A 13,617-nucleotide genomic window follows, 5' to 3' on the forward strand; every position below is an offset into this window, starting at 1 on the left:
TTATTATTATTATTATTATTAGAATTTGTATTGCGCGACAGCTACCCAAATAGGGTTTCCCGGCGCAGATAGAAGCCTTGCCAGGGTGGAGCATGGGCATCTTATTTGTCAAACAGCCAGGTTTTAAGCAACTTGCGGAAGCTGGAGTAGTTTATTTCATTTCTAAGTGAGATTGGGAGGGAGTTCCAGTACGATGGCCCTAGGTATGTGAAGGATTTCCCTCCAATTTGCGCTAGTTTGTATTTAGGGACCACAAAACGGCCGTGTGAGGCTGATCTTAGATTTCTGGATGGAATGTATGGTTTGACCAAAGTGCAGAGGTAGTTGGGGGCTATATTGGCTTTAATTTTTTGCATGTAGGTGAGTGTTTTGAACTTCACTCGATTTTCAATGTTTAGCCAATGTAATTTACGTCGAAATGCAGAGATCGATTTTCTTTTTGGTACCTTACATAAGAGCCTAACTGCCACATTTTCGGCCATCTGTAGTCTGGAGAATTGGTTTGTTTGAGCCCACATAGAGGACATTTCCATAGTCAAGCCGTGAAGTAAGTAAGGCATTGACTACAGTTTTTTTGTTGTATCTAGCAGCATCCAGCATATTTTCCTCAGCCATTTAATGATGGAGAAACAAATGGCTGCGATTTTTACTGATTGAGCATGCATACTTAAAGTATCGTCTAGAAGTACACCTAGGTTTCGCACTTGTGATACCGGGGTAGGAAGGGTGCCCATTTTATCTGGCCAATGTTGTAGGCTCCATAGATTTTTCTGCTTTCCCAGTATTATTACCTCTGTTTTTCCTCCGTTCAATTTTAAGAAATTAGATTGAATCCAGGTTGCTATGTTAGTTAGCCCTGTCTTAAGTGTGGAGGTATCGTTGGGGTTTTGCGCCGATAGTGAAAACATAATTTAGAAATCGTCTGCGTAGGAATAAATTGAGAGTCCGGATTGTTCTGCCAGCTCCGCTTAAGGTTTTACGTAAAGATTAAAAAGTAGCGGGCTCAAGATGGAGCCTTGTGGTACACCATGTGCGAAGGAGTACGTTTTTGAGCAGGCATTTTGGGAAAAAACTTGAAAAGTTCTGCTTGAGAGGAATGCCTGGATCCATTTGAGAGCTGCTCCGCCTATTCCTATTTTGCTCAGTGTATTAATGAGCACAGTGCGTGATATGGTGTCAAAAGCGGCTCTCAAATCTAACAGAATGAGCGCCACCGTTTCCCCTCTATCTAAATTCTGACGGATTGCTTCGGTAACACCTAGGAGTGTGGTTTCCGTCGAGAAACCCGCTCTGAAGCCTGACTGTGAGGGATGAAGTAATTGATGTGTTGCTACATATTGCGTCATTTGTATATGAATATGTTTTTCTAAGATTTTCGATAGAATCGGAAGCAGTGATATGGGACGATAGTTTTTGGTGTCGGCTGGGTCTGCATTTGGCTTTTTTAATAGTGGGTGAATCATGGCGTGTTTCCATGAGGGAGGAATTACTGACTCTTTGATTGATGCATTTAAAAGATGGGTTAGAATTGACATCACTGAGTGATTTAATTGTTTAAGGATGTTGACTGGAAGGGGGTCCTTCAGTGATCCAGATTTAATTGATTTTAGTAGTGTTTCTACATTTTCCGTTGTTAGGAGGGGCCAATCCATTAGTGCGAAGTCCACATAGTTTTGACTATGCTCTTGCACCACGTGGGAATGAGATGCCTCTGGCATCGATGCATTTAGGCTCACTGAGCTATCATATACAGGTTCTTGTGAAACAATTTCTTGGTAAATTCCTTCAACTTTATTTGTTAAAAAGGCAGCTAGTTCCTCGCATTTAGTTTGGGACAGTATTGGTGGTTTGGCTATGGTATCCGAGCCTGCCAATTCTTTGACTGTGTTAAACTGTGTTTTTGCACAGTTAGACATCTTTGAGATGCTTAAGTTCACGAAAGTGGAGCGTGCTTGTTTACATTCTTTGTGATATTTTCTCAAGGCTGTTTTATAGATTTGTTTGGTTGATTGGTCATATTTTCTCCTCCATTTTCTTTCAAGGATCTTACAGCTAGTTTTTAAGCTCTTTAAAGAATCGTTATACCATGGCGCCGGTGGATGATGGGCAGTTCTTTTATATTTTATGGTGGGGAAGCAGGCGTCAATGGTTTCAGAGAGCCAGTTTTGCACTGCCTCGGCGAGGGGGATCAGCCTTTTGCTCTGAAAAAGGTTTATGAGCATCAAGACATTCATTACATTTTTTGATGTCTAACTTTTTCCAATTTCTCTGTGTTTTCCCTGCTCTTTCTGCGTTATTTGATATGTTCTTATAATATGGAGAGGTCAGAGAGAAGTTTATCTGATGGTGGTCAGACCAGCTAGTTGGTAGGGCAGATGATTGTAGTTAAATTTGAAAAAATGGGATCCAAGGAATGTCCGGCTATATGGGTGGGGCCGGAATTTAATAGCTTTAGGTTTTGGGAAGTCATATCAGAGATAAGTCTGGTACTATTTTTGCAGGTAGAGTCTTGCAGATGGAGATTTATGTCTCCTAAAACTGTGAAATTAGCCTTATTAGTTACCTGAAATGAGATCTCTTCCATCAGAGTGGGAATCCACTTAGCAAGGTGCTCTGGGGGTCGATATATAAGCACTCCCGAATAGATAAAATTGGGGGAGAGAGTGAGTTTGAAGAGAGCAGCTTCGCATGCAGCAATAGGGAGCTGATCTAAGGTGCAGCAGAATTTTTTTTTTTTTTAATTACCGCAATTCCACCCCCTATCCTTTGTGTACTATCCACTCTTGCTTTGGCATAATTGGAAGGTAGGGCTACTGCTATATCTGGTCCTGAGCTCTCATGGAGCCAGGTTTCCGTGAGGAAAACCGCATCTGGTTGGTCATTCAAAAGAAGGTCAAAAATGTTTGCTTTATGTTTAGGGAGCGAACGGCAGTTTATGCTTGTCATCTTGTATGTTTTAGATGGGGGGGGGTTGTTTGTTTACCAGCATGTAGTGTATTTACATTATTGTTAGAAGTAAAGTGAAAACCGCAATGTGTGCAGATAAAAGGATCAGTGATAGTGCGGGCTCTGACACAGTTGGGCGTTAGAGAGTTATTGATGGTCCTCAGAAATTCGGGATCATATTTATAAGTCCCTGCCATGTTAGCCTGGTTTTGTGAAGGCGGATTGACTAATATTTTCCTCGTTTCAGTGCCAGGGGTCCTGGCCCTGGGCCCGGGCCAGGCGCAGACGGGCTTGCCTTTGGCATGCCGCCGGCGCACCCGCTACGCGTATGCTCTAAGGTGTCCATTTATCCAAGCCTGTGCCCAACAACTAGCCCGCTGCCCGCTCCGATTCCCTCCAAGATGGCAGCGGTTTTTGGGCGGCAGTTACCGGTATTGCTCAGCGTCCCCTGATCAGATCCTCGTCGTCTGAATCAGGTAAGCTGGAGGCAACAGTGCAATTTTAAGAATCTTGCGTGAAGTTTAAGAATAAAGCCAGTGCAGCACAAAGTACAGGACAAGTGATTTAAAAACTAAATGCTCCCGGCTTCCGCCTCAGGAGTTGCTTACTTGGTGGCAAATTAGAAGACGGCAGCAGCCGCAGGGCCTCTTTTATCCTTGCCTGTGCCCAACAACTAACCCGCTGCCCGCTCCGATTCCCTCCAAGATGGCGGCGATTTTTAGGCGGCAGTTACCGGTTTTGCTCTGTGTCCCCTGATCAGATCCTCGTTGTCTGAATCAGGTAAGCTGGAGGCAACAGTGCAATTTTAAGAATCTTGCGTGAAGTTTAAGAATAGAGCGAGAGCAGCACAAAGTACAGGACAAGTGATTTAAAAACGAAATGCTCCCGGCTTCCGCCTCAGGAGTTGCTTACTTGGTGGCATTTTAGGGCTAATGTTGTGATTGGATAGTGCTAGCGCTAGTGTTCCCATTGATTGAAGGGTCACCTGACTACTAGGGCTATAAACGGCCAAGGCTTAGGGCATCTCAGGCCGGGCGTTGAAGCTAAGGGTGGAGAGGACAAGGGTGAGTGCCTGTTTGAGACTGGTCGAGACCAGGGCCAGGAATGCTGTCCATATTCCCATTCATTTATACCCAATCTATTTATTTGTCTCTCTGTATATAAGCATTTATTTTCACTATAGATATGTGCCTATCTTTGTGTATTGCTTTGTATAAACATGTACAGGGCACGGGCAGGGCACGGAACAAAATTCTTTTTATTAATTTAATTGTTTACTTACCTGCAATCATCCTTATTCCGGTGTTTATCACCCCCCACCCTGCTACTTGTTTACTTACCTGCCATTATCCAATTCCGGTGTTTATCACCATCCCGCCCCGCCTGCCTGCCCCACCGGAACTCCCTCCACGGGCCGCGGCTGCAAGGGGTGTCTAAGGCTTGCTTCATGTCTAATTCACTGAGATGGCTATTTGTGCTGTGACACCGACATATTTTAGAAAATGAAATGTCTATGTGAAATTATGGGTAACTGAATTTAATAATGTAAAATTCATAGATGATATTGAATGCATTTTGTATGCAGCATAGATTTTATATGGCTCAATGTTATTTTGGGTGAAATTGTATGGCAGTGAAATCATCAAAAATTTCTAATAACATTTTTGGAACTTGAAAGAAAACAAAATAATGAGAAATTGTAAATACTAAATATGATTGGCAATAAAGGTTGCATTTCAGCGTATTGGTTTATTTGTGAATTCCTATACCTAAGGGTCATAGTGGGCCAACTGCCAACAAAAACCTCCTCATTGAAGCATAGTTGACTAAATAAACAGGGGAGAGCACAGACGGATAAAATATTTTACTGTATTTAATATCTTCTAAATTTGGCACATTTTATCATATTCTGTGTGGTCATAAAAGATGTCCACTTTCAATCCATCAATCACTTGAAAGAAGCCTTCAAAGACAAATGCATTTTCCAATTCTTTATTATTCCATCTTCTCCTAACTTGTGATCATAAGATATGTTGGCCAAGCCAACGTGTTTCGTCCCTAACATTGGACATCATTAAAGAAAAAATAATTGAAAAGTTTCAGAACGAACATCACTTGTTATTTCCAGGCATCATTCATACATGCTATGAACAAGGGAGAGAGCAAGGAAGGTAAGGGAGTACGTCCTGTTCCCCACACTATAATAGAAACATTATTTTGGTGCCACATGGGTGAATGGGTGATATTCAGCACACACGCAAAGGGTGAGGGTTCTTTTAATAACCTGAATGGTTCCCTGCACTTTAGTACATACTATCAAGTCGGAGGTTTTTCAAGGATTAATCTATAGGGCCGTCCAAGTTGCATCATTCATACATGGCCTCTTTCAAGTGATTAATGGACTGAATGTTGAAATTTTGTATGACTATCACCTTGAGAATATGATAGAATGTGTTACATTTAGAAGATATAATATACAATACTTTCTGATTACCAGGCTGTGCTCTTCCTTGGTTGTTAATCTAATGAGAAATTGTAAATCTCCTCTGTGGGAGAGGTGTGGCACTGCGGCCAAAGTGACTAACTTCTGAGCACGGAGCTCAGCTGCGGCTTACAAAGAAGCTCAGCAAAGCTGCAGGCGGCAGCTCACTCAGCACCATGTGATTCTGGGCAATAGCTCACTTAATCTCCCCGATGGCCCCCAGTGCCTTGAAACCTTAAGGGGTGATATGTTCACGCTTTATAAATATGGATTATTATTATAAACATCTTACATTTCCATGCATATGTACAGAGTGTAAACAGGTATCGATGCGTTGATAGCATCAATTAATTACCCCGAAAATATATTGTTTTGTGTGCACTGGGAGGGGTACAACCTTGATGTCATTGAAAGCGGAAAAGTTTTAATGTGTGTGAGAAATGTGTGTAATTTGTGTTAATGTAATTGTGTTACATTTCAGAAAAATTATGTGAAATTTTGCGTAATAAAGTAAAAGGAAAGTCCATCTTTTAGCACTATATTTTATCACAAAATGCACCCTCAAGTAAATTTTTGTCGCACTGATGCATCCCATAGTATAAAAAGCAGCATGCAAACCGCAGGTGGCGTTTGCAACAGGTGCCTGCATTGCGGCCGTTGGCAGTATTCCTGTGCACTTGCAGAAAAAAATTGACGCGAATGAGCTTTATTTACATGACGTGGCATAATGACATAGTTTAGGGAATTCTACTTAGAAGCGTAATATGAAATTCTCAAATTACGTGCATTGCGTTCTGAATATTGTTACACAGGACATTATTAATGATGCCACAGATACCCTTGTTAATATCTCCATCAATATCATCACAGAAAACTCTTTTGAATCTGAATCAGATACCCCACTAAGTGGCATTGGCGACTAGGCATTTGACTGTGTAAAAAATAACTTTCAAGGTGGTATTATTGATAAAATAATATGTGCATATGGATCAGACAGACCACTCATAGGGGTGAATAGAGAAATGTTAACTCATGGAAAATGTTCAAAATTAACCCTTTTTCTCAATCCACAATCGTAAGAAAGTTGTTTAAAAAAACTCTTCCCTAATCCATTCTAAAAGTAAATCCGAGAAACAGGCAGATTTTAGGTGACGTGGTTTGCGCTGTCCAGGCAAAACATGATCCTGGAATAATGACTTGAACAGCGAATTTCAAAATCAGCTCATGACTATACAGTTTGGGGTTTAAGGACAGTAGGTTGGCTGACTCCTGTCTTGTTTCAATTCGTGCTGGGTGGAATTGGATTAGCAAAATATTGCGATTACTTACTGTGATCCATTTGCACTTAGTAATGAATGTAAAAAAATGACCCCTGCTTAACCATTACGCTGTCATAATTGAATACAAGGACCTGGCCACTCCACTCATACAGAAAAGAATATGAATGAAACCTCTGTGTATTTTGTTGCAGGGTCAGGTTTAGCACTGGTGGCACCTGGTGCAACAATCTTTTTCGGCGCCCCTCCAATTACCTCATTCGCCACCTATTCCCTCAGTACCACCTTTCAACACTGCCCCATATCTATACACAGCTCCTCCTGCAAATGCACTTCATTTGTTTTATAGGGCTATTCATACAAGTGTAGGGTTTCAGAGCACTTTGCATCACACAAAAACTAAACAGAGACAATGAAACATACATGTGTAAATCAGTCTATAGGAAATGGTACATACAACAATGAAGATTACATGGTGTAGGGATCACTTATCATCCATACTAACAAATAGTATATTTTCAGAGTGATTGGTCGGAAGAGGCACAAGCCTGGGATTTAAAATACACCATAGTGGTTGGCTTTACTAATAAGAATGCATTTATATCCATCCAAATCAACTCTCTTTTAGTAACATATGGATAATGAAAAACTGGGGAAAAACATAACATGCTAACCTATACGATGCTGTCTGCATGCAGCTCCTTGATGACAATTTATAGGTAACTGTGCTATACTAGGATTGTAACTTAGGAACATGAAAGTGAAAAAATGATCTCTGTGACAAAAGCAGTAACCCACTGAGCTATCCGCATAAATACAGTTCTGTGATCTGCATTGAACATGTTCATTGCAGCAGGTATATTAACCTTCTGGACTACTTTATGATGAGTCAAAACTGCAATTAGACAAAACTTCCATCAGTTTCCAGCAGGAACATTAATCACCAGCGTTAGGTTGACATTTTTATTGTTCTCTGAAACCTGTTGGGCACACTAGGAACTTTGCAGCAGCTGCTCTTAACACAGCGCCTCTCAAAACTCAGAGATCTTCGCCCCCCCAACCCTGAACTCAGCACCCGGTGTGGCTGCACCAGTCAGACTTCCCTAAAGCCTGCCCTGGTTTCCTAGATTCTGTGCAGCACAATCCCTATCACTAACTAGCAGTCACCTAAAACGGTGCAGTGAGCTTGGATGGCTCAGAGAGATGAGCCTACACAACACAATTCAATTCAATGGATTAGCAAAACAAACATGCAAACTAAATGCACTTCTTGAAGATGAATCTGCAACTACAACGACAAATCAAAAGAACTGTAACATTTTACTTACAACATAAAATACAAGTAGCGCTCGCAGGATTTGTGCACCTGGAAACCCATAAACTTGCAATAGGACCCCTGTCGTGTATATCTCAGATTGTATGGGTTACAAAGCAACAATTCGGAGGCCAGCTATTAATATGTGTGAATAAAAACACTTGAATTAAGTCATTCAGAGCAAACATCAATCGCCTCCAAAATGCATAGCATAATATATGTACTGCAGAGGGTGCAGACACAGAATATCGATGTAAAAATATCGACTTGCACAAATCGATTTCAGGTAAGTAATATCGAAGTGTTTAATATAATTTGCAAAAATATAGTGTTCAAAATATTGATTTTGTATTAATGTTATGTATTTTAGTATATATTGTATATGTATGTGATGTATGTTTTTTGTATAAGAATTGTTTGTATTTTTATTATATGTGTTAAAACTTTTTTTAAATAGAATTTTGCGTTTTTAGTACCGTAGGGGGTTGTGGGTTTACAGGGGAATAGGGTAGGAAGTAATTTAATTATATTACATTTATTGAATATTTTATATGTTTTCACATTAGTTTTTTTGAGAAGTTATAGTTTTAAATGTGGAAAGTATTTTTTATGAATTAATTAATCATTTGTTGTTAATAATTTTTAACTAATTGGCAATTAATTATGGTAATTGTGTAAATAATTGTAGGTGTGTGTTTTGGTATGTATAGGTGTAAATGGTGGGAAGTAATTTATTTTTAATTGATGATTCAATAATTAGTTGTTAATGAACAATTCATTATGGTAATTGTGTAATTGATTTTAGGTGTGTGTTGTGGTGTTTATTGGTGTAAATGGTGGGAAGTAATTTATTTTTAATTGATGCACTCAATGGAGTGGGAATAATATTTTTTATCCTTTTACTATCCAGCACTTTCCCTATTGTTGCACTAACTGGAGTGGGAATAGTATTTTTGACTCCTCCTTATCCAGCACTTTTCCTACTGTTAAACTCACTGGAGTGGGAATAGTAATTTTTACCCTTCCACTATCCAACACTTTCCCTACTGTTGCACTCACCGGAGTGGGAATAGTAATTTTTACCCCTCCGCTATCCAGCACTTTTCTTACTGGTGCATTAATTGGAGTGGGAATAGTAACGTTTTCCTCTCTGCTAACCAACACTTTCCCTACTGTTTTTCTTACTGGAGTGGGAATAGTAATTTTTACTCCTCCGCCATCCAGCATTTTCCTACTGTTAAACTCATTGGAGTGGGAATAGTAATTTTTACCCCACCGCTATCCAATATTTTCCCTACTGTTGCATTTACTGTATAGTGAAATGTAAGTTTTAACTTTTTTAAATAATGTAAAGGCAGTCAGAAAAACTCAACTAGATCAATGACATGTCTATATATTTTCTTTTTGAAACATGATTTTGCTCCTACAACAAGAACAAAAAGGCATTAACACAAACATCAAAGTGCAAATTCAGTAAATTCATGACACCTTCCTTTAAGCACATATTTACAACTAATGGGGAACATGTGTATCCTATAGAGATGGTAGCCATCACAGATGTTTGTATGTGAAACCAAATTCATAGGGTACCAATCCTGACAAACCATTTCATGAAACAGTTCATTTGACATTTTCAAGATGAATGGCCTTTATCATTCTGTAAGAAACAATATAAGGCTGACTTTCTGAACTGCTTTTTGCACGCCCTTTTAAGGAATTAATCTCAAAAGCAGCTTCATTTTTTTGTTTTTCTGTAAGGCTTGCTGAGATCCTTTTCCCTTTCTATCACTCCCTTTCCTTCACACATCCTGTCACTGGGTGCTGTTCTGGGGATGTACCCTTGAACTACTATTATTTCTTTCTACTGTTGCTTTTACTTCCCACTTACCTTGTCCCTTCTATTTTCTCACATCACAGTGTATTTTATTGGGGGTGCCATCTCCCAATCATCGTTCACCCATTTTTTTTAAGGAAATTCATTTTTACTCCCCACTCATGGTCCTCTTTTTTTCTAATATATTTTTGCAGTCCACTTTGACACATTCATTATTCCTCCTAACCTTTTTCGTGCTCCACCATTTATATATTCATTACTATCGCTCTGTTCCACTTTAATATTAAGACTCAAAGAGGGGTTCCTTATGGGGGCCACATACATTTTCACTTACAAACAGGGCTTCAGAAAACTAATATAGATTTATTTTTCTGTTATTTCCTATTATTTGTCCCAAATTGTATTTCTATTTGTTGTTGCACTCATTAGATTTCCATTACTGAAATTCTCCGAAATTATTTTCTATTTTTTTATTCTATTTACATATTGCTTTCACAGTCCACAGAAACCAGGTGCCTTGCTTATCCGTGGACATGGGCAGCAGCTATTTTGATTAATCTAAGCAAATATTCTCCATCTTTAAAAAAAAAAGAAGAAAGATGAAGAAGTACTCTCCTGTGTCTCATTGTGCCATCTGCTTTAGGAGTATCATCAAGCATAGATATTTCTCAGTCAGTCACTTTAATGGCGTTCTTCAAGTATTTAGACATCCTTCGAACACTCTTCATCTCAGCCAATGGGCACTGCAACTGGTTCAGCGAGGACATGGCCTGACAGTTTGGGATGGACTGTTCCTATTGGAGCAGCATCAAAGGTGACTTGCATATGCCTGGTTCCTGTCCGAGGTGGCATGGTGGGCAAAAAAACAATGGATGGGTAGCGGCTCTAATAATTACCTGTGACAGAGATTAAATCAAGCATTCCACCGATCCCTTTTTTGTAGTCCTCATTGCAGCCATTAAGAGCATGGATACTGTCCTCTGTTACTATTTTACTAGTACGTTCCTGTTTACGAAATGTAACTTCCTTAAAACATCTAATACCTATACAATGATGCTACCACCTGCTGCCCCAACTATAAACTTCATGTAAACCGGCAACCAGTAGTATCAGGTTTGATCCAATGACTAGGTTGTTTGGTTTACAGTCAACATTTAACAGTGAAAAATGAACAATAAACACAATAGCAATAGACACTATATGCACTCAGGTCATGATCTGTTTGCTTTAACCTTTCCTAAATCACCCTGGACTTCACTCTTACCCCTGATATTTAAAGCATGATGTAACCTAACTCTGGTAGCACAGGTCACCCTGCTGCTGGATATCTAGGAACAGTAGACTGGCCCATCCTTAATGGTCTTGATATATGTCAAGACAACCATGGCAACATTTTCAGTATTAATTTATGATCATGGTTGCCTTTACCATCTTGTGGGGTAAACGTAAGCCATTTTGTATGTGCAAGATATTATCAGGAGGCATGAACAGTTTTGAATACTAGATACTAGCCAAATATGGGTCAATTTAAATATTATTCTCTCGGCTTCATGCAAATAGACAAAAAGGATCTACTGGGAAAACTCAATGAGCAAAGCACACGTCAATATTTCTACATGGCAACTAAACAAGAGCAATAGAAAGCATGTTCTATAATTCACATGGACTTGCTATAAAGTGCCATTCAGCAGTTCCGTGGTAGATCCAACCTGTATAACGTCTCCTTCATCCAGGACGAAGGTCATCTTGGGATCCTTCTCCACAAGGGTCCCATCTTCTTGAATGCCTAAGAGCTTCACCGTCACCTCTTGACCAGGAAGGGGTTTTGTAGCTTCTCCAAGACCATCTTTTAAGATTCTTTTTCTCAGTAATTTGTCCTCTGTTGGAAAAAGAAATGTAAAAGTGTACAATTTAGAATATATTTTTTTAGTGATGTGCTGGAGGAAGTATGGTCTCATCTACGCTAAAATCAAATATGTAGAGAATATGTCACTGAGATCTGAGAAGTTCTGTCAGTGAACCATGTGATGCCTGATGTGTTTCCTATGCATATACAGTTAATGCTAGGAGGCACACCATTGTTTTACCCATTTTTTAATCTCATTATGTGCTGCTGCTCAGTGGCAATGATTTAGCGTGCAGGCTTGAACCGTGCTCTGTCCCGGTAGCACTTACGACAAATAAACTTTGAACATGCTATTAGTAGCAGCTGATGTCTCAGCCATTACAATCCGCTTTACTTACCCCCACTGCACTGCTTCTTTTATTTTGAGGTAGGACTCTAGCATTATTTTTACCCTGATAGTAAGTTAATGTTAATGTTAATGATATTTATGAAGCGCACAAATACCAAAGACGGTGTCTCGGCGCTAAAAAAACGTGAGCAAGCCCCACCTAGCACCCCTCACTGGAACAACCAGGTTTTCAAGTTTTTTCTAAAGCTCAGAAGAGAGCTGGCCTTCCTGATCTCGGGAGGCAGCAAGTTCCACAGTTTTGAAGTGCCATACTGAAAACTCTGCCCCCCCCACCCCTAATGCATGGTCCGAATTTTAGGCACCACCAGTAATTGTTAGAGGGAGTGGAGACATTAGACAATCCCCGCGTGCAATGACTAGAAGACGAGATTGCAGGTATTCTGGCACTATTTTCTGGGTCCAATTACATGTTGCATGTTCTTGGCAGGATGGAAAGTCTGGAATAGTGAGAATCGGTTCTGTGTGGTAATGCCCCACCAGTACTGTGCAATTACAAGTTAAACCTCATTCAGTGGGGAACACAATGTGGACCAAAATTTACAAGGTGAAATTCTGCACAAAATTCCCAGTTCCATGTGGTTTAATGCAAGAATTAACCACCTGCTCTGAGCAGCTGGTAATTGTGGGTATGGGCTCCTGTGGTTGGCGAGGGGGGTTGGGAAGGTTGTAAGAGGGAATGGAATGATGTTGGTTGGCATGTGTAAGCATTTTATAATCCCACTGTGCCTTTGAATGCTGTCAGGCTGGGAGCAGAGACAGAGGCTGGGTTGCACTGCAGCCCATTCCCACAGTCAATGGTGTTTTTATTTCCTCCCCAGATAATATCCAGGGGGAAGATCACCAACCTGCTTATGACAGAGTAGTGAGGAATTCTGTTCTGCTCAGCTTGTATTTGTGGCCATGGATTTTACCCTTTTTATACAATGCCAAATGTGCGTATGTTGTTAATTTCACATACACACTCCACCTCCTAATCGGCAGTTGAGCGATACAGTGATGAGTTAAGGAAGCTTGCTCGATTAGCAGGTGCACACAATGTAAAAACAGGGAGTGTATTGTAAACTTTAAATTCCGGGGTACATACCCTATTAATTTACAAACCAATGTGTGCTCTTTATGCAGACTGATTGTAACTCATATTCTAGTCCTTATTTTGTGGAGGCCTGAAAATAATGAAGGGTTGAAACTGATCAACATTGGTATAGAGAAGACTGCACATATAAAAGACTGCAGTGCAACAGTTGGGAGGTATAGATAGATAAAGATCATCGGCCCACCAAAACTTCACGCAAGTTCTTTTGAAAAATCAACCCCCTTCGTTGACAATGAGTGAATCGGACTGTCAAGTAAATTTTCTAGTTTATCCCATTTCAAGTTAAATGATATAATTAGCTCTGCTTTGTACATGTAATGTTTATTATCACAGGAAGTATTCACTTCTGTTACACATACTATGTTTTCTTCACAGTTATTTATGTTGAAGACCTAATTTACATACAATTGTTGAA

At 39.9% G+C, this 13,617-nt stretch overlaps 1 protein-coding gene across 1 annotated transcript in view; it reads right to left on the bottom strand.

Annotated features, from left to right (window-relative positions):
• Positions 1-13,617, bottom strand: part of LOC144824150 (uncharacterized) — a 325,877-nt gene that overhangs the window by 220,792 nt on the left and 91,468 nt on the right. Inside the window, exon 2 of the mRNA XM_078683279.1 lies at positions 11,564-11,733. Coding sequence (XP_078539405.1) covers positions 11,564-11,733 — 170 coding nt within the window. The remainder of the gene's footprint in view (positions 1-11,563; positions 11,734-13,617) is intronic.

This window comes from Lissotriton helveticus, chromosome 3_1, assembly GCF_964261635.1.
Source record: "Lissotriton helveticus chromosome 3_1, aLisHel1.1, whole genome shotgun sequence".
Lineage (NCBI taxonomy): Eukaryota > Metazoa > Chordata > Amphibia > Caudata > Salamandridae > Lissotriton > Lissotriton helveticus.